Below are 27,009 nucleotides of genomic sequence, written 5' to 3' on the forward strand. Positions count from 1 at the left end.
CTCCAAAGATCGTGCCTCCCTGATAAAGCGATGTTGCCATATGTAGAAATGTGCAATCCTACAAATTTAAATAATTCTGCAATATTACTCTACACCTCTAAAGCTGTCCCCTCCAAATTCAACCACCCCTGACGGTTACAGAACTAAATCTGCTCCCGCTCATAGTGCTCTCTAGCACAACTCTTTGTTAAGTAATATGCGGCATGTGTGTGGCTCCAGAATGTTCACACCTTTTCCATAAACACTAAAGGAAAGCTCATAACATTACACCCTTCATTCATCCTATTTCTGGTCATTCATTCCAAGGAAATAATTCAGCAGAGACAGAAATGTTCACTCAGAAAAACATATAGTATTATCTACAAAAATTACAGAAGCAATCTAAACACCCAGTACCTAAGGGTAAAATAAATCCTGAAATAGTCACACAAGGTTTGTTTTGCTTTTTAGGGCCCCACCTGCAGCATAGGGAGGTTCCCAGGCTAGGGGTTGAATTGGAGCTACAGCTGCCAGCCTACACCACAGCCACAGCAACGCCAGATCCGAGCCCCATCTTCGACCTACACCACAGCTCACCACAACGCTGGATCCTTAACCCACTAAGCAAGGCCAGGGATTGAACCTGAAACCTCATGGTACCTAGCCGGATCCGTTTCAGCTGTGCCACCACGGGAACTCCACATAAGGAAGTTTTGTTTTTTTTTCTTCTTCTTCTTTCTTTTCTTTTTATGGCCACAGCTGCAGCATATGTAAGTTCCTGGGCCAGGGACTGAATCCAAGCCACCAGCTGCCACCCAAGCCAAAGTCCAACCCCTTAACCCACTGCACCAGTCTGGGGATCAAACCTGCACCTCTGAAGAGACCTGAGCCACTGCAGTCAGATTTTTAACTTACTGCACCATGGCAGCAACTCCACAAAGGAATATTTATGCATTTCTTTTAAAATACAGTAGTGGGAGTTTCTGCCCATGGCACAAGGGTATGGGTGGCATCTTGGGAGCACAGGGACACAGGTTCGATTCCCCAGCCCAGCACACTGGGTAAAGGATCTGGCATTGCCACAGCTGTGGCTTGGATCTGATCCCTGGCCCAGGAATTCCATATACCTCGAGGGTGGCCAAAAATGGGAAAAAAAAAAAATATATATATATATATATGTATACACACACACACACACACAGTAAGGAAACACAGGAAAGATGCCTAAGTTTTAAATGAAAATGACAAAAGATGTATACAACTTTGTGAAAATATATGCATATAAATAATAAAAGGTAATAAAAATAATAGGTGTGTTATGATGACATTATGGATGATTTTTAATTTTTTTAATTGCCTTGAACGTTTCCACTCTAATTGTTAACTGTCAAAAGCAGGTTATAGGAAATTCTCTTTGTGGTTCAGCAGTTAACAAACACGACTAGGATCCATGAGGATGCGGTTCTTTTGATCCCTGACCTCACTCAGTGGGTTAAGGATCTGGCATTGCAGTGAGATGTGGTGTAGTTCACAGACTCAGCTCAGATCCCACGTTGCTGTGGTGTAGGCTGGCAGCTGTAGCTCCAATTCGACCCCAAGTCTGGGAACTTCCATATGCCGAGGGTGCGGCCATTAAGAAAAAAAAAAAAGCAGGTTATAAAATAATAATGATACTATTTTAATAAATTTCTACTGCTTGCTTTTACCCATGCATATACAAGGGGCCCAACTCCTAAAGAGCTTAAAATATACTTAAAGAGACAACATTTACATCTGTAGCAAGAAAAAAAATTGTTATTTAAAACAGTAATCATAGCCCTTAGAAATGAGCATCTCAAATAGTCATTCAACAAACATTTTTTGAGTGCCTGCTATAAGCCAACCACAGCTCTAGCCACTGGAGTTAAAACAAGAACAAAACACATGAGAAATTCCTGCCCCCGCAGAACTTATATCTAAGCAAGAGACAAAATAAGAAGTTAATGTGTGAACTAAATAGTGCAATTGACGGTGATAAGTGCTAAGGAGAAATCGAAAGCCAAGAAAGGGGCAGTGTGCATGCGTAGGACTCTATTTTCAAGTGAATAGCAATGAGGAGTTCCCACAGTGACTCATCGGAAACGAATCCCACTAGTATCCATGAGGATGTGGGTTCGATCCCTGGCCTCACTCAGTGGGTTAAGGATCCTCGTTGCCGTAAACTGTGGTGTAGGTCGAAGACGGGGCTCGGATCCTGCGTTGCTGTTGCTGTGGTTTAGGCTGGAAGCTACTGCTCCGATTCAACCCCTGGCCTGGGAACCTCCATATGCCATGGGTGTGGCCCTAAAAAGACCAAAAAAAAAAAAAAAAAAAAAGATAAGGTGAGTAGCAATGGAAGGTCTCACAGATAAGACATCTGGTAAAAGACTAAAAAACGAGAGGAGAAACAGTGGGGAAATATGGGGAAATCCAGGCAGCGGAACAGCAACTGCAAAGCCCTAAACCAGAATGTCTAGTCAATGATGCTAACGTGCCCCGAAGTGAGAAGTGTAATTAATTAAACGGTCTGCACCCAGTTACCCCCAGCAGACCCCAGACAGCCCTACAGTTCTGAGAACACGACTTGCATCTGTTGGTTTTGGTTCTCAGCTGCTTTTCCCCGCAAATCCTTTAAGGCCTTCTGTATCTATAGTCGCTTACGCATCTCCTTTTCGTTCGGGGGATCTGTATGGGCCCAGCCCCCGGGCCATGCACTCGGGGTTCATCCTGAGGGTCTCACGCAAGGCCAGCCCCTCACCTGACGCACTCGTGCACTTCGCAGAACACTCAGTGAGCCCATGAAACTGAGAAAAGCGCAGCCCGATCACATGAAGGAAAGCTGACGTCAGCATGCAGGAGAGTGGTAGCAAGGTTAGTGGGGAGAGAGGACAGGGGGTAGGAGCCAGCGACAGGAAAGACCCAGCGACAGGCCACAGCGCCGAGGTGCAGGGAAAAAGAGCCGGCAAATTTCCAACAGTGGGAAGGTCCAAGAAACCTACAAATCAAAGGATGTCTCCGTGTGAAGCTGTTCACTATGTTGTGATAGAATCCTTGCCACTACTCCCAAATTTTCAATAAAACTCCACTACAAACACCTGCTTTGTGATGGATACTTTAGAGGAATCAAGGCAGGTACCAAATGACAAGCTCAAGAGACAAGACAGAAGTGGGATCGAGAATAGGGCAGAAGCACAGATGTGAAGTAAGCCATGACCCAGAGAAAGACCAGCTCCAGGAAACTCCTCAGAAATAGCTGGGGAGGAAACTGTGTTCCCACCATCTACACAGCCTGGGACTTTGAAGCTGGTGAACAAGGCTACATCCTGATGGCCAACAGCTAGATCACACCCAGTAAAGCAATTAATCCATGAACCAAGAAGAGTATCTAAATTCACAGTCTAAAAACCCTTCATGGAAAGGGGACCTGGACCTAACCCTTAAAAGTTAAGAGTTGAAGAACAGAGGAAACAGGAAGAGATATTCCAGGTGTGGCTAATATCACGAACAAGGCTCCCGAGCCAGGAATGAGTGTGGCCTGTTCAGAGAACAGTACAGAAACTGGTCTGTTTGGTGCGGGCCACACGGGAAGTCCCAGAAACTGGCCTGTTTGGAACAGAGCACGGTCACTGGCAGGCAATGGCACAAGAGATTAGCCAGGTAAGATGAGACCAGATAGACGAAGGTCTGAAATCCAGGATGAGAAATCTGAACCTTGACAAGCATTCATCAGAAGGGAAAGAAAACTGCTTTGTTCTGCTTTTGTTCTTGGGTTTTTAAGATCATAAACAGTTTGTCAGTGTCGACTGGCCCTTGCCCTGCCTTCTAAAACTGACCCACTGATTTCCTACCCCTCAGCTCACATTACATAATCTCAGATACACGACGACCGCTGGCTGCTCTGAAGATAATGTCTCTACTCGTGCTTGTACTGATAGCCCATCTCCAGCTGCTGGTCACACAATTACCCTTCAAAGGGTTTCAGCTATCCTACTTCATTCGTCCACTCCTCAATACTTCCTGAATGTCTATCCCGTGACACGTGTAAACGAGGAACTTAGAGACAACTCAGTTCACGCCCTCTAGAAACTCAGGTGGATGTAGGCAGAAGCCAAGAGCATCAACTCGTACAACACAGAGCAGTAACCAGCGTAGAAGGATGCTTAGAGCAGCATGAGAGCAGCGGACAACAACATCAGTCTGGAGACCAGGACAAGACAGAAAAGATTCACGACAAAGTGCTGACTGTCCTGAGGGAGAACACACACGGGGCTGGAAGTGATTACAATCCGACTGCAACGAGCCTGTCCTACTCAGAGACTGCAGCTCCACAGAGCTGGCTGAGGAGGAGAAGTGGACCATTCTCGCAGACTAAGAACTGTGAATTTTAGAAGAGCTGAAAGATTTTAATGAAGAGATAAACATGAATCATGATCATGTTTGTGTTTCTTCAAAAGAGCTCTGGTGGCAGCAGGAGGACTGAAAAACCACCACCAAGCTTCTTCCTCCCATAAAATGCAACAAAAATCGGATAAAGGCTGCTATTAACAATCAATTCATCTCCAACTACCCCCTTTACAGGTTTCGTTCACATCCTTCATAAAACCTTTCTTAACTCTTCCCAAACTCATCAATCTCGTCTTTCTCAGCATTTCTAAGGCATAACTGTCTGTACACTGCATTGTCATCATCTTACTCATCGTTTTAACGAATTCACATTTAAAGCTATCATATATTTTCTGTATGTGTGAAACACACACACCCCTCTCTCTATCCCACAGCACCTAGCGCCTAATACAACATTATGAAATAGATACTTCCTTTGAACCAAATACATAAAATAATCAAACCTAGGGTGAAAAGGGTAATACCATGGTCACGTGGCATGAATGCAAGGGAACTTTCCAGGGAGATGAAGATGTTCTAATTTATGAGCCGGATGTGTTATGCTGTTGTATCCATTTATTTTAAAAATGTAAAATAGTTCTACAGTTCAACACATATAAATTTTACCTAAAAACCTTTAAAAATAGAGGTGGGAGCAAGGAGCTTAGGTGGAACAGGAATGGTAGACTATTGATGGTACTTCTCCTGTAAAGTGTTTAGGGGGTCCATTATATTATTCTGTTTACTTTGAATATGTGTGAAATTTTCCATAATAAAAAGTCATATATAGAGATAGACGGAGATACATATGATTTGACTGGGTGAAATATCTGCATTAACAAAACTAAATTTTACTCAGAACATAAAATTACTCATTCTCCTAATGTCTGGAATAATATGACACTTTAACTTTTAAAGTGACTTTACTAGCTCTATTATCTATCTGATTCTAAGGAATGTCTTCAAAGACAAATCTACTATTCATAATAGAGGCCAAAAAAGGCCAAGCAGTCGCAGGTTCCTTAATTAGGCACTAGATAGTAAAATTAATTAGCCCTATTACCAAAGATATCCAAAAAGCCAGTGAAATATAAAGTTAGAATTTTCTAATCTTCAAGCTATGATGCCAAAGATAGTGACTGAAAGACATCCAAGATTCAGGAAGGATATTATCTACATAGACTCAATACCATTCTTAATGATTTAAAAATAATTCAACCATTTTATCTCAGTAATTTAAACTTCTTATCTGCTCAGAATTTGCATTCTCCTCCCACAAACTATTTAATATGTAAAATAAAGATTTTCCTCACTCCTGCCAATGCAAAAGATTAACAAACTTTTGCTCGGTAAATTAAGTGTTGCATAATCTAATCTCCCAAAAAGTTTACAAAGTTTCTCAAAAAGAGATTTTTCAAGCATTTTATGTAATAATGAATAAACACCTAAAATTATTTGCTAAGACAGATTCTATTATACTATTTTGTTCTTACTATTCCCATTAGATTATGTTTAAAATTTCCCTTACTCACTAATCAATGGCCTTATTAATTAGTAACTCCTTTAGCTGTGATTGGAAAAGACCTGAAGAGTTTCTGCACTGCTGATAATGTTACCTTGGTGCAGCTCTGGGTGGTGATTAAATGAATGAGCTCCATTTGTGAAACTCTTTCAAGCTCAACACTTAATGAGTATTTTTCCACAAGTATGCAACACTCCAATAAAACAAAAAAAAAATTTTTAATCATAAAAACAAGCTAGAGCTGCTAGGGCAGCTCATACTAAAATACGTGTTTCAGTTCTATGCGCTGAAACACGTCTCTGCAAAAATGTAATTCAAAGGTATTTTACATTTTCTATTGGCGTATTCCCAGGTAACAAACAACTTCCATCTGCAACTGGGAGCTCAGCAAGCATACAATTTAATAGAAAATTTGGTTTATATTTTCCAGAATTACTCATTTTAAAAGCAATCTGAATAGGAGAAACATGAATAGGTACAGTATTGTCTGGACAAAGATGCAAATCATTTTCAACTCTGTTAAACAGATTTAGGAAGGAAAAGAAAGGTCACCGATTCAGACTTTAATAAGATAAGGAAGTCAGGAGATGGTTAGTTAAGAACTTCATGGGAATTAAAGCCACTTGTCAGTGGTTTGGTCAAAAGTCTACTAATTAGATATAACGGGCAAATCAAAACAGAAGGCAAACAGTACCTGCCCAAATAAATAAATAAATAAAATGCATGAAAGCACTATGCCAAAATTTAATATGAAATATACAAGAGTGGCAGGAATGCTTAGGAAGTAGCCTTTTCTCATTCATTTGCTGAAGGAAAGTGACTCTTGGCAAATAAAAAATTATGTCAGTAACCCCAGAACAGTAACTCAATTCTCTCTCTCCCTTCTCTAATGTTATAATCTCCCCAAATTAAATCTAAACATTAAAATTCTCGAGGAGGCAAGCAGGGGAGTATAATCAAAGAGAATCCTAACCCTTACCTAAAACACTTTCACCTTCCACCTGCGAGTCAGGGAAGGGAACCTGGCCCTCCTAATACCTCGGAACCGATCAGCCTTTCCAGATGAAATGCCTGGGAGTTCAATGACCAACTCCAAGGGGACACCACTTTACAAGGCAACTTTGCCAAGCGGACCCAAGATAGTTTGTGTGAACCATCCTCGCGACTCTCAACAGCAACTACTAAGGAATCGTGCCAAAGCTCATCCAATGCTCTAGACCACAGCCTCTAGCCTGGTGAGTCCAGTCTCCATCCTCCCATCATACATACACGTCCACAAAGCAAACCCACGGTCTGGCAGGGGATGAGGTGGCAAAACTAAAACACACCCAGAAAGTTAATGCAGGAAGGAGGTGGTTTGGGGAGGACACGGGGAAGCCACGTCGGGACAGAGGCACAGGTTTGCCCACGGGCGCAGAGAAACGATTCCTTCACACCCCCGGGGGCAGAGTGAGCAGCCGGAAAGGCGGGCGGAGCGCAGGCAGCTCTGGGGCCGCCCGCGCCTCTGGGACACCGGGACACCCTGACATTGGAGCCTGGCAGCGGCGGCCGGCCCCTCTACGCTTGACCCCGCCGGGCAAAGATTGAGAGCGCGCGGGGAGCTCCCGCTCGGGCCCGGGAACGCGGCGCGGCCACGGGCCTTCTTACCCGTGCAGGCCGAGGGCGCGGCGCCGTTTGTGGAGCAGGCAAAGCAGCAGGAAGGCGGCCCCCGCCAGCGAGGAGTTTCGCACGGTCAGGTGCTTGCTGAAGGCCGCCATGGCACAGCCTGTGCGAGCGACTCGGGGACGGGGACCCGGGCGCGGCGGCGGCTACCTTAATGCAGGAAGCGCGGGGGAGACTGGGAGGAGAGGAGCGCGCCGAGGGAGGGCGGGGCCGGCCGCGCAGGGCCGCCCCCTGGCGCGGCCGCGCGCCGGAACCCCCGCCCCCGACCTCGGCTCGGCGGGAGCGCGCGCGGGCGCCGCGGAGGCCGGACAGTTCCCGGGATGCGCTCTGCGCACGCGCGGACCGTCGCAGGGTCACCGGGAACGCGGGCGCAGAGACGGCCGCCGAGCCTCCCTCGGCAGCTCCTCGGTGCTCCGAGGCCTCGGGGTGGCCCCCGCCTCGCCCCTACCCCCACTTCCGCGCGCGCGCACACCCAGGCTTTCTCAAGAACTGGAAAAGCGGGCCTGGCCTGCGCCGGGGCTTTGGTGGGACCAGCCACGCCACTCGCCTGGATGGGCTGTCACCACCCTCTTAAAGGCGCCTGGAGGAGAGGAACAGCCCGTCACAGATCATTTACTCAAAACTGAGCGCACAGTAATCCTTTAGATGAAAACACCTGTCGGGACAACGTGTGGAAATGGGGAAGGAGTGACTGCAAATCAAACACCTTTTTCCAAGCCAGCGGTGGCTGTAGGGGATGGTGCTATCGGTTTTCCGCCACTTTTTTTTTTTTAATGAATTCTGGTCGAACAGAACATAATAGAAAAAATCTCGGGGTGCATTTTGTGTAAAAGAATTGTTTTGAGAAAATGTTTTGCCAGTTTTTCGTATCTATGTGTCCTGAGGAGTAATACAAAATGTATTTCTTACTGTGGATCTGGTCAAACAGAAAGTTTGAGAAACGCTGTTGGCGAAGGGGCATTCAGAAATAACAAGCATGCGTTGTATTCACGCTGGCCTGACTCCCAGAATCAGAAAGGCATTACAGATTACAGCATTCTTCTGCTAGGCCCTGTGATACAGAAATCCCTCTCCTTAGCATTTGGACTGGGGAAATGTACGGTGACTCATGAGTTCTTGTCTTCAGTTGAGGAAACCAGAGAAAAGCAAGTGTGTCAGTCAGAAAATAAGTATATAAAATCTGCACAATAGGCGTATTAAAGTACTCCACATTAAAATAAAACACAAAACAATGGTTCCTTAGGAGTTTTCTCACCTAATAGAGATTACAAGAATTATTCAGGAAGAGGGAAAATTACTAATTCACTCATAAATTGCATAGCACTGTAAAAGCGTTAGAAACCCTGGGAGAAAGTGTATCACCTTGGAGTTAGTAGCAGTGAAGGTAGGGTGTGTAAGGTTAGTCCAAAATATATCCATTTAGTAAATATATTTCAAAGGAGAGATATATTTAGGAAGTAGACTATAGTTCAAAGGAAAGGTAAGGTAAGAATGTTACTCATTGGGCAAGGTGTTCTGAAAAACCCACCCTTGGCTCAAGAAGCATGGGTAATTTGTTTTGTTTTCTTTTTTGTTTTAGGCCATTTGGGAAGTTCCTGGGCCAGCTATCAAACCCACACCATAGCAGCAACCCAAGCCACTGCAGTTACTATGTGGGATCCTTAACCTGCTGAGCCACACTGCAACTCGTGATATGAGCTCAGATAACACCAAATGGTCATAAAGCCCTAGGGACAAAAATTGTAACCCAGCAAAGTTGGGTTTATTAACTTGCTGCAGCAAAAGAAACTGCATAGCAGAGGAATGGTGGGCATGTCTCCAAAAAAGGAAAGAAACTGGGATCATTATGGTGTTTGGAGTAGGGAAGAGTTAGGTCGACTCTAAATGACATAGTGCTTAACAGGCTCAGGGCAGTTCAGACCTACATGTAAAAGGATTCCTATCAGACCTGGGTTGGGACGCAGGCCAGGGATTCCATTTCGTTGAAAGAAAAATTTAAGATTAATGTAGAATATCTGAACAACCTTTTATCGGAACCTCTGCACTAAAATTGAGGCTACTTCTCCAGGTCAAAGTGACTTACATGGCACCCATTTCCCCAGGCAGGAAAGGAATAATCTGTTCGCACTAATATGTGTTCCAAAGAATGAAGTTTCTGCCAACCTAGGATTTTAGAGAAAGTTCCTTAGCACTGTATCCATTTATAATTAACGCAAGCAATTTTTCAGATTTACACTTTATAATAATAATAATTAAGGGGGAAAGTGTTTGGTTTTTTTGGTTTTTTTTTTTTTTTTTTTTTGCCTTTTCTAGGGCCACTCCAGAGGCATATGGGAGTTCCCAGGCTAGGGGTCTAATCAGAGCTGTAGCCGCTGGCCTACACCACAGCCACAGCAATGCAGGATCCAAGCCACGTCTGTGACCTACCCTACAGCTCATGGCAACGCTGGATCCCCAACCCACTGAGCAAGGCCAGGGATCGAACCCGCAACCTCATGGTTCCTAGTCGGATTCATTAACCACTGCGCCACCATGGGAACTCCTGAAAAAAGTGACTTTATCAGGAGATCTCCAGGAGCTCTGATTTTTTAAAGAATTTGAACTCCTGAGAACAGGGAGGAGAGGAACATTGGAGTTAAGGAATCTAGCTTCTTGAAGAGATGTGTGTCCGCCAGCCTCCAACACTGTCCCAGATGATACTTGCTTCTTGGTATATTCAGCCACTGTGTAATCTTCCTCACATTAGGGCTGGTCTGTGTGAACAAGAGTATGGCGAAGGTGATGGTGTGTGACTTCCAAGACCAGATCATAGAAGGCCTTGTGGTTCCTGCCTTGGTCCCTTGACCTGCCTGCTGCTGGGGAAGTCAGCTGCCACAGAGAACAGCCAAACAGCCCTAGAGAAGAATCAAGGACTCCCATCAAAAGCCAACACCGGGTTGCCAGCCGTGGAAGTAGATCTTCCATCCGCAGTCAAGCCTCAGATGACTGCAGCCTCATGAACAGTTCTGAACCAGAACACTCAGCCAAGATGCTCCGTAATTCCTGACCCACACAGACTGGAGGAGGTGACAAATGCTGGTCACTGTTTTAAGCTGCTGAACTTTGGGGTAATTTGCTACACGGCTGATGTGATTTGGGCCCGACCTTGAAAAATAGAAGAAACGGGCTTTAGGAAAAGATATGATAGGAGCAAAGATACAGATACAAGAGGTACAAAGCAGATTCAGGAACATGATTAAGGGGTGTGGATGAAGATTCAAGACAAGCTGTGAAATGAGAGAAAGGGATAGAATGTTTAATAGAAGTCAACTCGTGGAAGATCTAAAACCCCAGGTTAACCAGCGGGTATTTTATTCTGCGTGTAAAAGGGAATATTGCGGGTGTGCGAAAGGTCAGGACCTCACCCATCACTTAAGGAAGATTATGCTAGCAGCAGGGTGTGGAATGGATGGAAGGTGGAAGCATCAAGTAGAAACCAGTTTGAACACTCTTGAAATAATCTAGGTGAAAAGTCGTGAGCATCTGAGTCAGGGCAGCACAGAGCAAACAGGGAGGAAAGGACTTTGGATGGAGGGCAGAAAGGAAAGGACTCTGGCCTTTTTGGATGGAGATGGGTGAGATCATTATTTGGTAGGAAGAAAAAGTTTTCACTAAGTCTGAAACTTCCTAATTGAGCACCTGAAAGGATGATAATAGTGACCAGAGGGCAGGGGCACAGAAATAGGCACCTGCTTGTTAGGAAGGCCAGGAGAAGTAGACAGATAAATTCCTCACTAGTGTCTCATCACCAAGATAAAGGCCAAGATCTTTAGCATCTCACACAAAGGCAGTTATGATCTAAGCTCTGAGCTCTCTGAACTCCTCTGTCCTGGCACTCTTCCCCTCTAGCACGTGCGTTCTCCCTCTGCCCCAGCACATTGCTACTCCCCTCTGTGGTTTTCCCTTGCAGATGCCATTCTTTCTACCTGAAATACCAATCCCTTCTGGCCCTAACATCCTTTGAAATGAAGCTTTGATGATCTCCTACCCCAAACTGTCTTTTCTGACCACTTCGCCCCACCTCCTGCAAAGTCAATCACTCCCTCCTTTGTCCTGCTTCTGTTTCCCATGTCATTCTATTACTGTATAATAGGGTATCTGGGGAGGCAAATCTTAAAAGAAAAAATTTTTAAGAGAAACTGTCCGTCGTTTCTCTGACAAGGTAAGCACCTCAAGTCACAAGGAACATTTCATCTTTGCTTAGAAAAGAGTCACTTGAGAAGCCCCCTCTTGCTGACACAAATAGAGGGAGAATTAGGTACCCAATTCCCCGGGGGGAAAGTGTGTAACAGGACATCCCAACAACCCCATTTCTCCTCGTCGCCCTCATTAGCCCAAATCGGTAAGGGGAGAGTTTGCCTCGGGGTGCCCCCCCCTGAGAAGAAAGGCTGAGATCTCAACCTCCTTCCTTTTGAGGTTCTATATTATCAAAACTTTCTGATACACTGACAGAGTCCTGTCTAACAGGTTCAGGATCCTAAAGAGAAACTCCCCAGGGAAATAGCCTGGGCTGGTGGACTGGTTCAACAATGGAGCCTCATGGCCCCAAGGAGACCTGGTTCTAGCACTGTGTTTGTCTAAGCCATGGAGGCCCTCCCAGGTCAGTCATTCAGGAATAGTCATCCATGGTCTTTGGGGGAAATATCCAAGCAGAGAAAAACCGTGGGAGGCCGTGTCTCAGCCACTCTACAACCTGTGCACCTGGGACATCAGGAGAGGGGAGGAAGGATTCGGAGGATAGCCAACTCGCCATGGCAACACTAGCTAGTAGCCAAAGATTTTTGGCAGATAAAAATCCAGTCGATTATTTGGAAGCCTCACTTTCCTCTCTTATCTGGAGACAGCTAACTTCTAACTTCTCTGGGCTGAATTAGTGCCTGTGGGTTTGGGTGAATTAGGTGAGAAAGGCAGCCTCAAAAGGAAGATACTGGATTTCCTAATAAGTGATTAAATTGGGCAATTAATTTGAAAAATAAACAGTAGGAAATATGTGACTTTTATACTTTTACCCCAAACGGATAGAAGCAGGTCGCAATGATTAAAAGCATACACACGCACAGTTGTGCTCTTGTTTCTTTAGAGTAGGTCTGTCCTCAGGCCCTACCCACTGTCTGCACATGGGAGGCACATTAAACTGAACAAATATTCTGGGCTGTTAAGAGAATGGCCCCAGGAAATGCCCAGTCGAAAATCAGAAAATTAAGATCTAGTTTTTAGGAAAAAATGATCAATGCTAAATACTTAATTCAGGGACAGTCCTTATTAATGGTTTATGATGTGCCTGGCACTGGGGCCAGTGGTGAGAAAAACAAAATAGTCCTCACCCAGAACAGTCTAGTGGGTGAACAGTTATTAAGTAAATAATCATATATAAATATATATATAATTCCAAATATAACACGAGTTTCAAATATACATTTAGAAAAAAATATGGGTTCATAGATCTTCCGTATTCAAAACTGATGAATCCTTGGAACTGAGTAAGAATTTTAAAAAGAATGGGCAGTTAAGGAGTGGACTATAATCCTATGGAACACGTACATTTTACGAATAAAGAAAAGAAAAGGAGCCAGGACAATGAGAATAATTTAAAAGGTAGTATGGGAAGCTAGCCGAATAAGACTCGCAGAAGTGAAGATAAAAGAAAGTTCCAGAAGGATATCGGAATGCTGATTGAGATTATCACTAAGTATTGGAGATGTATTCCTTTGTGAAGCTTTTTCTGGACTCTCTTTTCCTCTTTGGTGTTCCCAGTGCACCCTATTCTGATTTCTGCCAACAGCCTATTTATTTAAATGGCAGTAACCATTATAAGGAGAGGATCCAAGTCTTATTTTTCTTTCTTTCTTTTTTTTTTCCTTTCTTTGTCTTTTTAGGGCCACATAGGAGGCTCCCAGTTTAGGGGTCGAATCAGAGCTGCAGCTGCCAGCCTACACCACAGCCACAGCAACTCAGAATCTGAGCTGTGTCTGCAACCTACACCACAGCTCACTGCAACACCGATCCTTAACCCAGTGAGCAAGGCCAGGGATCAAACCCATGTCCTCATGGATACTAATTGGGTTTATTAACCACTGAGCCATGACAGGAACTCCAAGTCTTATTTTTCTTTAATCCTGTATCATCTCAATAAAAAGAACTGGATTCATACCTCATGCTCCAAACAAAATAAAGAGAATAACTTCCAAATTGCTCAAAAAATGAATAAGAAAAAATAAACGTCAAGAAACCGTAAAACTATTGGGTGAAAACGTAAAAGAACTCCTCGTGAAACAATTATCCTAAGATCTTGGCACAAGGAAGACCTTTACAAGTATTAAAATCCAGAAATGAAATAGAAGAAAATCACTGATGTTTAGCTACTAAATGTAATCTCTTCAAGACCAAAAAAATGCACCATAAATAGAGCAGAAAGACAACTGTAGGAAAAAATTGCACTTTATTTCGTGGATTAGTGGTTCATTTACCTAAAAGTACATCAAATCAGTAAGAAAAAGGCCATAGCTAAATATAAAACTGAGTGAAAATGTGAACTATAGGTCTTTGAATGAAAAAATTAAAATTAATATGAAAAAATGCTTTCATCACACATGGTAAGTGGTACAAAATAAAACTACACTAAAATATAAATTTCACCTACCAGATTGGCCAAGAATTCAAATTTTTTTGAAATTTGAACACGCTATGTAATCTTTGATCAATATTTTTGAGAGGCTGGTAAATGAGTGCAAACTGTCAGATAACTGATCAAAAGTTTTAGCAGAGTCACAAAGGCACATACCTTATGATGCAGCAATTCACTTCAGGAAGTTGATTCTATAGATGTACTCTTACATAAGTGAAATGTTCTAGATATAATGCATCTTTGTTTTTAAAAGCAAAGAATTGGGAATATTCTTGAAATCAAAGCCATTTATGATAAACCCACAGCAAATATAATCCTCAATGGGGAAAAACTGAAAGCCTTCTCACTCAAATCTGGAACAAGACAGGGATGCCCACTCTCACCACTGCTCTTCAACATCGTTTTGGAAGTCTTAGCCACAGCAATTAGACAAACAAAAGAAATCAAAGGCATACATATAGGAAGAGAAGAGATCAAACTGTCACTGTATGCAGATGACATGATTCTATACCTAGAAAACCCTAAGGACTCAACCCCAAAACTCCTTGAACTGATTAATAAATTCAGCAAAGTGGCAGGATATAAGATTAACATTCAGAAGTCAGTTGCATTTCTGTATACCAGCAATGAAACATTAGAAAAGGAATACAAAAATACGATACCTTTTAAAATTGTACCACACAAAATCAAATACCTCGGAATACACCTGACCAAAGAGGTAAAGGACCTATACGCCGAGAACTATAAAACTTTAATCAAAGAAATCAAAGAAGATGTAAAGAAATGGAAAGATATTCCATGTTCCTGGATTGGGAAAATCAATATTGTAAAAATGGCCATACTTCCCAAAGCAATCTACAGATTCAATGCAATCCCTATCAAATTACCCATGACATTGTTCACAGAACTAGAACAAACAATCCAAACATTTATATGGAACAACAAAAGACCCAGAATTGCCAAAGCAATCCTGAGAAACAAAAACCAAGCAGGAGGCATAACTCTCCAAGACTTCAAGAAATACTACAAAGCCACAGTCATCAAAACAGTGTGGTACTGGTACCAAAACAGACAGACAGACCAATGGAACAGAATAGAGAATCCGGAAATAAACCCTGACACCTATGGTCAATTAATCTTTGACAAGGGAGGCAAGAACATAAAATGGGAAAAAGAAAGTCTATTCAGCAAGCATTGCTGGGAAACCTGGACAGCTGCATGCAAAGCAATGAAACTAGAACACACCCTCACACCATGCACAAAAATAAACTCCAAATGGCTGAAAGACTTAAATATACGACAGGACACCATCAAACTCCTAGAAGAAAACATAGGCAAAGCACTCTCTGACATCAACATCATGAATATTTTCTCAGGTCCGTCTCCCAAAGCAATAGAAATTAGAGCACAAATAAACCCATGGGACCTCATCAAACTGAAAAGCTTTTGCACAGCAAGGGAAACCAAAAAGAAAACAAAAAGACAACTTACAGAATGGGAGAAAATAGTTTCAAATGATGCAACGGACAAGAGCTTAATCTCTAGAATATATAAGCAACTTATACAACTCAACAGCAAAAAAAACCAATCAATCAATGGAAAAATGGGCAAAAGACCTGAATAGACATTTCTCCAAAGAAGATACACAGACGGCCAGCAAACACATGAAAAAATGCTCAACATCGCTGATTATAAGAGAAATGCAAATCAAAACTACCATGAGATACCACCTCACACCAGTCAGAATGGCCATCATTAATAAATCCACAAATAACAAGTGCTGGAGGGGCCGTGGAGAAAAGGGAACCCTCCTGCACTGCTGGTGGGAATGTAAACTGGTACAGCCACTATGGAGAACAGTTTGGAGATACCTTAGAAATCTATACATAGAACTTCCATATGACCCTGCAATCCCACTCTTGGGCATATATCCCGACAAAGCTCTACTTAAAAGAGACACATGCACCCGCATGTTCACTGCAGCACTATTCACAATAGCCAGGACATGGAAACAATCCAAATGTCCATCGACAGATGATTGGATTCGGAAGAAGTGGTATATATACACAATGGAATACTACTCAGCCATAAAAAAGGATGACATCATGCCATTTGCAGCAACATGGATGGAACTAGAGAATCTCATACTGAGTGAAATGAGCCAGAAAGACAAAGACAAATACCATATGATATCACTTATAACTGGAATCTAATATCCAGCACAAATGAACATCTCCTCAGAAGAGAAAATCATGGACTTGGAGAAGAGACTTGTGGTTGCCTGATGGGAGGGGGAGGGAGTGGGAGGGATCGGGAGCTTGGGCTTATCAGACACAACCTAGAATAGATTTACAAGGAGATCCTGCTGAATAGCATTGAGAACTATGTCTAGATACTCATGTTGCAACAGAAGAAATGGTGGGGGAAAAACTGTAATTGTAATGTATACATGTAAGGATAACCTGACCCCCTTGCTGTACAGTGGGAAAATAAAATTAAAAAAAAAAAAAAAAGACAAGGGGAAAAAAAAAAAAAAAAAAAAGAATTGGGAATATTCTTGAAACTCCTATCAGTGGAGGACTGGTTAAATGAATGTAATGGAATATTGTTCACTCTTTAAAAGAATGAAGCAATTCTGTACATACTAATATGAAATGATATTGAAATATAATATTAAGCAGAAACAAAAAAGGGCCAGGGGCAGAATAGTATGTAAAATGGGTTAGAGAGGCAGGAAAAAATATTTGGACTGAATAAATGTGTACCTTTTATATTTTTAACTATGTGAACGTATCATCTATTATATTTAAGAAAAAAATTTAATGAAGTAAAATTCACATAAAATTAACTGTTTTAAAGTCAACAACTCAGTGGCACTTAGTACATTCACAGCGTTATGCAAGCACCACCTCTAACTAGAGCTCCCAAAAATCCCCAAAAATCCCCATATCCATTAAGCCCTTCCACCCCACTCTTCCCTCCCCTCAGCCCCTTGCAACCACCAGTCGGCCTTCTGTCTCTATGGTTTTACCTATCCTGGATATTTCACATAAATAGAATCACACCACATTTGACACTTTGTATCTAGCTTCTTTCATTCAGCATAATGTTTTCCAGGTTCATCTCCATCATAGCGGCCCTTTTATAACTGAATAATGTTACATTGTAAGGAGAGACCACGTTTTATTTACCACTCATTGGCTCATAGACATTTAGTTTGTTTCTACCTTTTGACTATGGTGAAAAATGCTGCTATGAATATGTGCAAATATTTGCCTGAGTACCTGTTTTCAATTCCTTTGGGTATATACCTAGGAGTAGAATTATTGGATATATGGTAATTCTGTGTTTAAGCTTTTTGCAGAGCCACCAAACTTTTTCAAAGCAACTGAACCACTTTATATTTCTACCAGCAATGAATGAGGGTTCCAATTTCTCAACATTCTCACCAATACCTGTTACTTTTTTTTTTCTTGATTATAGCCATCCTAGTGAGTATGAATACTTATTGCAATGTTTTACATTTTCTCAGTGATGAATGATGGTGAGTAGCTTCTCATGTACTTGGCCATTTGTGCATGTTCTTTGGAAGAAGTCTGTTCAAGTACTTTGCCTTTCTTTTGGTTTGTTTTTTGACTTTTTAGGGCCACACCCATGGCATATGGAGGTTCCCAGCCTAGGGGTAGAATGGGAGCCACAGCAACACCAGATCTGAGCCACATCTTTGACCTACATCACAGCTCATGGCAATGCCGGATCCTTAACCCACTGAGGGAGGCCAGGGATTGAACCTGCATCCTCATGGATAATAGTCAGATTCATTTCTGCTAATCTACTACGGGAACTTTAGTACTTTGCCCTTGTAAAAGCTGGGTTGTCTTTTTGTTGTTGAGTTGTAAGAGTTCCTTACCTTTTCTAGATACTAGGTCTTTTTTAAAAAATTTTATTGAAATATAGTTGATTTATAATGCTGTGTTAGTTTCAGCCAGCAGAGTTCCTTCCATGTCAGGCGACTTTGGATGAGGCTGGGTTCTTCTGACCTACCATCCAGCTGAGCTGGTACACTGTGCAGCTAAAGAGCCCTTCTTTCCTCCAGTCACAGGCAGAATCTTTTTATTTTCTTCAAACCCCAGTCTCAGTTTAAGCTTGGAAAATCAAAAGTCATGAAGCCATCCTACCAAACCCAATCGAGGCAATGAAGCACAGAACTTGCTCCCTGAATGGGAACAGGAAAGGGGAAATGATAGGGAGAAAACATAAACTGATCCTGCCACACACATATTGGGAACCAAGTCATAAGAGATTCAAAAACAAATAAGATAGTCCCCACGCTCTTGAAATTAACAGTGTGAGGACAAATGCAGACTGGAGAGTTAGAACGAGCCATGTTCAACCAGACCTCGTGGGATTCAGGAAAGCTAAGTTAGACTCATTCAAATGCCATCATCTCGCTCCTAGGACTAAAGAGCTGCCCTGACCACAGCAAGGACTGGACTCTGTGCTGAGCCTTCTCAGGCCTCCTTCTCAGAAAGAGAACTTTGCACAAGAACTTGGCCACCCTAGTATCCTGCTCCCCAGCCCCTGTGGATCAGAGTTGGCCATTGTCTGACTCTCAGATTCTCTGCCGGTGTGTGCTACCCATCAGACTGGAAACTTAAAAGGCTGCTAAAATTTGGTGTGTCAGAAAAACCATGATAAAGCCAGACAGTTTTGAAATAAACAAGCCATAAAAAAAGCAAGTCTTGAAGTCTTTACTATTTTCATTTATATAATTTTTTAAAAAACTTAATGAGTACTGTTTTACCAGTACACTTGACCCCGAAACATCATGGGTTTGAACTGAGTAGATCCACTTCCAGGCAGTTTTTTTTTTGGTAAATATAGTACCCGATCTACATTTTATAGATCTTTAAATTAACTCAGTGTGGGGGAAATTTGTCTTCAATAAGGGATCACAAAATGTAGAGTGAAAAGAACCAGGGTTTGCATTCTGATTCTATCTATCTAAACTGTTTCACCTTTCATCTTGGGTGAGTCATTTATCAATTCCTTTTTTTTTTTTTTTTTTTTTTTTTTGTCTTTCCTCTTTTTAGCGCCGCACCTGCGGAATATGGAGCTTCCCAGGCTAGGGGTCAAATCGGAGCTGAAGCCACCGGCCTACATCACAGCCACAGCAATGGGGGATCCTAGCGGCATGTGCGACCTACACCAGAGCTCACAGCAAAGCCAGATCCTTAACCCACTGAGTGAGGCCAGGGATTGAACTCACATCCTCATGGATGCTGGTTGGGTTCACTAACCACTGAGCTATGACGGGAACTCCCTCAATTCCTTTGTTTGAGGCAGAGATAGCAGTACTTGGATTTTCAATTGGGCCCCTAACCCCCACATTGCTCAAGGGTCAACTGTGTATGCTGTGATAAACTCTAAGATAAGAAAAATGAAAATGGCTTATAATAAAAATGTGGACTAAACTAATTCATCCTGTTTGTCCCAATTGTCTGTCATAAAATGTATCAAAGATCTGTCAGCAAGTGATCTTTAGAGAGAAAAGACTGAAACATAAAACAGTTAAAAATATAAGGTGACATGAGTTAATGTAGAAAAGACCGCAGGCAAAAATGGCTTAGAAGTTATAAAAAGGAGCACAATAATATGAATGGAATTAGTATGGTGAAAAGTTCTTTGTTCTCTGAATATTTCTTTTATAGAATCTCATACTTACATAATAGCTGCAATATCCTTTATCTCTCTGAGATTATGAATAAAATCTCCTTATTTTTGTCTTCTCTTTGCATACTTTGTTTCCTCCATGCTGTTATTTCTATCATGATTTTATCTTCCATATAAGAGCTTTTCATGGAAATTTGTTAATCCTTGATTGCGTGCTCATGATCCTTGACTGTGTGGAACAATTTTCAAAGCCTCCAATTAGCACTGATTTAAAACAAAAACAAAAACAAAACAACAACAACAAAAAAACACCAGCATCTAGGTGTTATACTTTAGTCAATTGACTGAGTTTATTCACTTTATTCCTTGGTATCTATTCTTACATTTACTTGGGTTTTACTTTGTGAAACAGGTACAAGAAGAGGATTATTTAAGTTGCAATGGTAACTATGGGAGGGAGAGCTATAAAAAAGCAAGTCTGAGCAGGAGATTCTAAATCTACCATGAACCTTTACGGTAGACCCATGGGAGAGGTGAAGTGACTTGGCCAATGTTCTGTGACTCATTAGTGACAGATTCAGTATCATTTTCCCTGTTCCATCATTTGTTTCTTTACTTTCCCCGCTTCCTTCCTCTTTAATGTAGTTGCAGAAAGACAGATCCATTCAGAGCAGGGTGTCAATGTTTGTAACCACTTGAATTCAGATATTTCTGTTTAAAATTGTTAACTTGAGGCTTTAATCACCAAAACAAGGTTATTGGAAAGATAAATAATGAGATTCATTAAACAATTTAAGTAATTGCTAATTAAATATACTTTTTTAAAGAAAGCTATACCTTGGAAAATTGACTTGATTACCAACCCGTTATCAGTAAGAAGGTTTTGATGGTTTTGTTTAAAATTTTTGTTTATTTTTTGTTTGGAGGGTTAAGTTCATCTTTTGTTCTATTTATTCTATTCTCTCGGTATTAATTAATTGTTTCTTAATGGTCCTGATAGCATCTTGGAGCAGCTTTGTCCACAGTTTCATTTGTGCTACAAAAATGGGTGGATATTTTTTCACCATGATAAGTATATGAATCTTACTCCTAAAGGCAATTTCTCATTTTTCTTGTTATTTTATTTATTGACTAATTTGTTTGTTTACTTTATTTACTTTTTTTTTTTTTTTTTTTTTTTTTTTTTTTTTTTTTTTAGGGCGACACCACAACGCAAGTTCCCTGGCTAGGAGGTCGAAGCAGAGCTGCAGCTGCTGGCTTAAGCCACAGCCACATCAACGGAGGATCCAAGCCGTGTCTGCAAACCACAGCACAACTCATGGCAACGCTGGATTCTTAACCCACTGAGCAAGGCCAAGGATCGAACCCATGTTCTCATGGATACTAGTCGGATACTAGTCTGATTTGTTACTGCTGAGTCACGAAAGGAACTCCCCACCTGTTTTTTTAAACAAAATTTTAATGCAAGACATGTACGTCTACTCATTTGTGACTTGTCTATGGCTGCTTTTGCACTACAATGGCAGGGTTGAGAAGTTGCATAAGAGACTTTTACACCCTTAGGTCTGACATAGTTACTCTCTGGTCCTTTAAATAAAATATTTGCCAACTTCTGCCCTAGGGAATCAATGATAAAATTATTTCAAACAGTATAAGAATTATAAAAGGTAGCAAGATATAAAATTATCATGTAAGAATCAATAACATTCATATACACAAATAACAACCAGTTAGAAGATGTAGTGGATGAGAAAATCCCATTTACAACAAAAAGGAAAAAATATTTAAGAATAAACTTAGTAAGAAATGTTCAAAATCTATATGAAGAAAATGATATAACATCCCCAAAAGACACAAAAATAGATTTGAACAGGTAGAAAGACAACCCTGTTCTTGGTTTAGATGGTTCAACATTATCAGTATGTCAGTTCTCCCTAAGTGAACTAGTAAACAGTGCAACTTCAAGAAAAATTCCAGCGGGCTTTGTATTTGAAGTAGGTAAGTTAATCCTAAAGTTCATACAGGAAAATAAACATGCAAGAACAGCTGAAAAGAAAGGGTTTAACTCTTTCAGACATTAAAACATACCGTGAAGCCTCCATAATTAAAAGTGTGGTGTTGGCACATGAATAGACAGGCCAGTGGAATAGAATAGAAAATCCCCAAATGGAGCCAACTACACAAAACAATCTAGCATATGATAAAAGCTGTATCTCATCACTGAGCAAATATAATCTTTTTATGAAATGGTGTTGGGACAACTGGATAACCATTTGGAAAAAGACACATTTAAATCCATTTCTCACACCATACACCAGAATAAACTCCAAATAGTTCAGGTATCTAAATGTAAAAAATAAATTATACAAGTATTGCAAGAAAACATGGGTGAATTTCTGTATAACCCAGGTATCAGGAAAGGCTTTCTAACTATGACTACCATTCAGATGTAGTAAAAGAAAAAAATGGATACATATAAGCAATAAAAATTTAAAAACTTTGATATGTCCAAAAACAGCATAAGCAAAGTCAAAGGCAAATGATAAACTAGAAGAAAGTATTTGCAACCTACATTCCAGATAATGGGATAATATTCCTTATTTATAAATAACATAAAACTTGGGGGGAAATAAAGCCTGTAGAATATTGGGCAAATGACAAAAACCAGACAACTTATAAAAAGAGATCATAAAAATGGCCTTTAAACATATTGACAGGTGTTCAACTTCACTCCCAATAAGAGAAATCCCGAATTAGCCTTGCTAAAGTATATTTCTTACTCATAACATTGGCAAGAATTCAAAGCTTAGCCATGTTACTTGGCAGCAATGCTATAGGGAAAACAGACACCCTCATACCTCACTGTGGGAATGGGAAAAAATTGAGGGAAGCTTGGCAATACAGATACTGAAGTGAGAGTTTTAACTAGAGGACCCCCCACCACCTGGTTAGGAGGCAGCTTCGTGCCTGACAGCAGCTTTGCTTGCCCCCATACCACCCTTCCCATAATCTTGTGGCAACTACTTGACTTATGTCCTTGCTAGCAGCTCTGCTAGCTGTGCTTCAAGCCTTGCTTACCAGTTTTGTTTCTATAATCTTGTTTACTCAGCTTCTTAGGCAGGAACACTGTCTGCTGGGAGGGGGGAGGGCGGGCCGCTGGAGTGGGAAAAACAGGACCTGGAAGTCTAAAATTGCATAAAAGCTACCCAGAGCCAAAACCTATTACTCAGACCCTGGAGGTGATGCCTCTGAGCCCGCACTGGTGCTGAATAAACCTGGCTATTCCGCATCCCTGACTGCCACTTGTCTCTTTCTGCTGCCACGGTTTCTGCACCAATACAAACACAAAATTATACATGTATTTACCCCTTGCCCAGAAATCCTACTTGCAGGAATTTAGATGCCAAAGAAAGGAGATCCACTTTTAGAAATACAAAAGTATATATGCAATAATTCTTTCTTGCATTATTTTGAAATTTTTGCAAAATCATGGAAACTAACCAAAGATTGAAGCATAGGACATTGAAGAATATTTGGTATAGGCATGCAATGAATTCTGTGCAACTGTAAAAAAAATAAAAAAGTAAGAGAGACCTCTGTGAACTGAAATGAGGTCATTTCAGGAGGTATGATTAAGTTTTTAAAAAGCAGGAACGCTTACATAGTTTTTACATACATTTATTACCTTTTACCTACAAAAGAAGAGAAAATAAGGATACATATATTTGCTTATCTTTACGAAAGTAACACGGAAGGAGAAACCAAATAAAAAAGGTGGGAGGAAAACAGACCAGATCAGGCACGTTCAGGGTGGTCCCACGGAGACAAGTGGGAGGAAATAGGGTGGAAGGAGTGTGAGGAGAATCACTTCTCGGAGGATACATTTTTGCATAACTTTGACTCTGGAAAGGACGTCTATGTGCTTGCTGCACATTCAAAAATTAAATTCAACCACTAGGAATAAACCCAATCATACGTCACATGAATACCATAACTACACTGGGGGGACTGAGAGGTGAGGGAGGAAAAAGACAAGGAAAGAAGAAAGCCTTGTAACTTAGGAACAAATATTTGACGACACAACCTGAGTCTTAGGCAGGACAGGACCTGGGAAAGAATTACGAGTGAACCCTAAGCTCATTTTAGAGATTTATTTTACTGGTACTTACTGAAGCTATTTTTAGCATATATTATAGTATTGAACAAATGTACTGACATTCTTAGGAGCTAGAGATCTCACAGGGGAAGAAAGGACATATCAGTACAGAATGGAAGAAGACAAGAGAGAAACCTGAGGGGACAGGTCGGAACTGGAGATCTCAGATGTGAATTTATGATTTCTAAAATAGGTATTCGGGGGGTGTGTGCATATGTAAGTGCATGTGTATAAGTCTGTGCATATGTATTTTTTTTTTGTCTTTTTGTTGTTGCTGTTGTTATTGTTGTTGCTATTTCTTGCGCCGCTCCCGCGGCATATGGAGGTTCCCAGGCTAGGGGTCGAATCGGAGCTGTAGCCACCGGCCTACGCCAGAGCCACAGCAACGCGGGATCCGAGCCGCGTCTGCAACCTACACCACAGCTCACGGCAACGCCGGATCGTTAACCCACTGAGCCAGGGCAGGGACCGAACCCGCAACCTCATGGTTCCTAGTCGGATTCGTTAACCACTGTGCCACGACGGGAACTCCTGTGCATATGTATTTAATTTTGTCCATTGAAGGGCCAAGAAGCAGAGATACTGGTAGCAATGATCAGACCTAGTACCCAGATTTTGGTCTTCACAAGAGCGCCTCACAAAATGACCATTCTCAGGGATGGAGCAAGGGAGATATAAGAAGAACCTTGAAAATCTAGTTATGCTGAAAAATAAGCAAGTCATTTTAAAAAATAATGGCGGAATGTTGCAAGAACACGCATTAATCACCTGTGTGGGACAGAGGGACAGTTCATGCCTCCAACTATGCTACCCTGAGAAGGATATAGCATCTCCTGTGCAATAGTCTGGTCTAGAAAGCAAAATGGGAATCTAATTGTGAGGAAACATCAGAACAATCTGAAATGAGGAATGCTTATTTATTATATATATATATATATATATATATATATATATATATATATAACATACAGAGGTTCCCAGGCTAGGGGTCAAATCAGAGCTATAGCTGCTGGCCTACGCCACAGCCACAGCAGTGAAGGATCTGAGCCACGTCTGCAACCTACACCACAGCTCATGGCAACACCTGAACCTTAACCCATTGAGCGAGGCCAGGGATCGAACCTCATGGATTCTAGTTAGATTCGTTTCTGCTGAGCCATGACAGGAACTCCAGGAACACTTTTTTAAAAAGAGAGAAGGTATCAATTTGTCAAAAATGTAATGTCATAAAGACAAAGGCTTTAGAAATAGTCCAAATTAAAGGAGGTTAAAAGAGGTGAAAATTAAAAGCAATTGATAATTCTAAACTGGATTTTTTTATCAGAGGAATAGGGGACTTTATTAAGGACACTACTGGGTCTATAATTGACAAAACTGGAATATATCTGATAGATGAGTGTACTACACTGCCATTAAATTTCCTGAAATTGGTAACTATTCTGTGGTTATATTAGAGATTATGCACATTCTAAGGACATATATACTGAATTTTTTGGAGTAAAGGACCATAAATTTGGAGCAAAAGAGCTGCAAATGGTTCAGGGAAAATACAAACACACACACACATAAATGAGAAAGCAAAGTTTAAATATTTACAATAGATAAATCTGGGTAATAGGTATATGAGTGTTTCTTTGCAACTTTAATTTTTGCTACCTTTGGTATTATATTTTAAAAAAAAGGTTTTTTTTGTTTGTTGGTCTTTTGGGGGGGACCTCATTCGCGGCATATGGAGGTCTCCAGGCCAGGAGTCCAATTGGAGCTGTAGCCGCCAGCCTACTCCACAGCCACAGCAACACGGGATCCGAGCTGCATCTGCGACCTACACCACAGTTCACGGCAACGCTGGATCCTTAACCCACTGAGCGGGGCCAGGGATCCAACCCACGTCCTCTTGGATGCTAGTCGCATTCATTAACCACTGAGCCACAATGGGAACTCCCCCCACAAAGTTTTTAAAAAGAGAAAATTTAAAGACCAATTGAAGAAGAGCCTCACCAGCCTTTTTCATAACAGCCTAAAGCTGTCCATCAACAAGGGAATGAGAAAACAGACTATGGTATATCCATGGATGGATATAATGGAAGGGCATTTAACAACAAAAAGAACTACTGATAAGTATGGCAATATGGATGAACATCAGAAACATTCTGTGAGGGAAGATATATGTATGCATGTGTGTACGCGCACACGCACACGCACGCACACACACTGCTTGACTCAATAAATATGAAGTGTAAGAAAAGGTAGAATAAATGTATGATGGAAGTCAGAAAATTGTGGCATTTGGAAGTGGAGTAAAATCAGCTAGAAGGTAACACGAGGGAACTTTCGGGGGCTGATGAAAATGCTCTATATTTTGTTGGGGGTGGTGATTTCATATGTATTTACAAATGTCAAAACTCATCAATCTGAACTCTTAAGAGCTGTGCCTTTTGTGGTCTATAGATTATACCTCCAACTAATTGAATGAACAAACAAACAAGCTTTTTTTTTTTTTTTTAAATGGGAGATATTTTAAGGTAAATTCACATCGAAAGAGAAGTTCAACATCCCTGGAATTTGTTCCAGTGTTAAGACCATTATGTCCCAAGAAAGACCCGGGGTTTCTAAAAACATAAAAGGGAAATAATTTATCTTAAGAAGACCTAGGATATCTGAAAATATATAAGGGAAATATCTTAACCTTCTCTCAAACAACCTTTACAATATTTAAGAATGTCCTGTGGGATGTATGCTTAATTTCAAAACATAACTAACCAGTTTGTTACCCAAGAAGATGCATAAATTGCTGCACTTGGAAGGATGTCCAGATTTTGCTGCTTGGGACTTTTCCTGGTCATACATATAAGGAGTGGCATGCATGCATAGAATTGGTGCCTGTTTGGGCACCATTCAGTACTGAGCATGCCTTCCTGGTTTGCCCACGCCGAGCAACAACCAGGGCTGCAA

General features: G+C 41.4%; 1 protein-coding gene across 12 annotated transcripts in view; it reads right to left on the minus strand.

Moving 5' to 3' along the window:
- ABCD3 (ATP binding cassette subfamily D member 3) overlaps positions 1–27,009 on the minus strand; it is a 238,241-nt gene that overhangs the window by 74,350 nt on the left and 136,882 nt on the right. For 8 of the 12 annotated variants that reach the window (XM_085020726.1, XM_085020725.1, XM_085020724.1 and 5 more), the window contains one exon: positions 19,954–20,130. Coding sequence is in view for 2 of the 12 variants with exons in the window: in XM_021088666.2 (XP_020944325.1) it covers positions 7,550–7,659 (110 nt within the window). In the remaining 10 variants the exon portion in view is untranslated. 12 annotated transcript variants of the gene reach the window in all.

The sequence above is a fragment of the Sus scrofa genome, chromosome 4, assembly GCF_054392235.1.
Source record: "Sus scrofa isolate SSC_HxYL_T2T_F1_AM1 chromosome 4, Sscrofa_HxYL_maternal_Yorkshire_Landrace_v2.0, whole genome shotgun sequence".
NCBI classification, from domain to species: Eukaryota; Metazoa; Chordata; class Mammalia; order Artiodactyla; family Suidae; genus Sus; species Sus scrofa.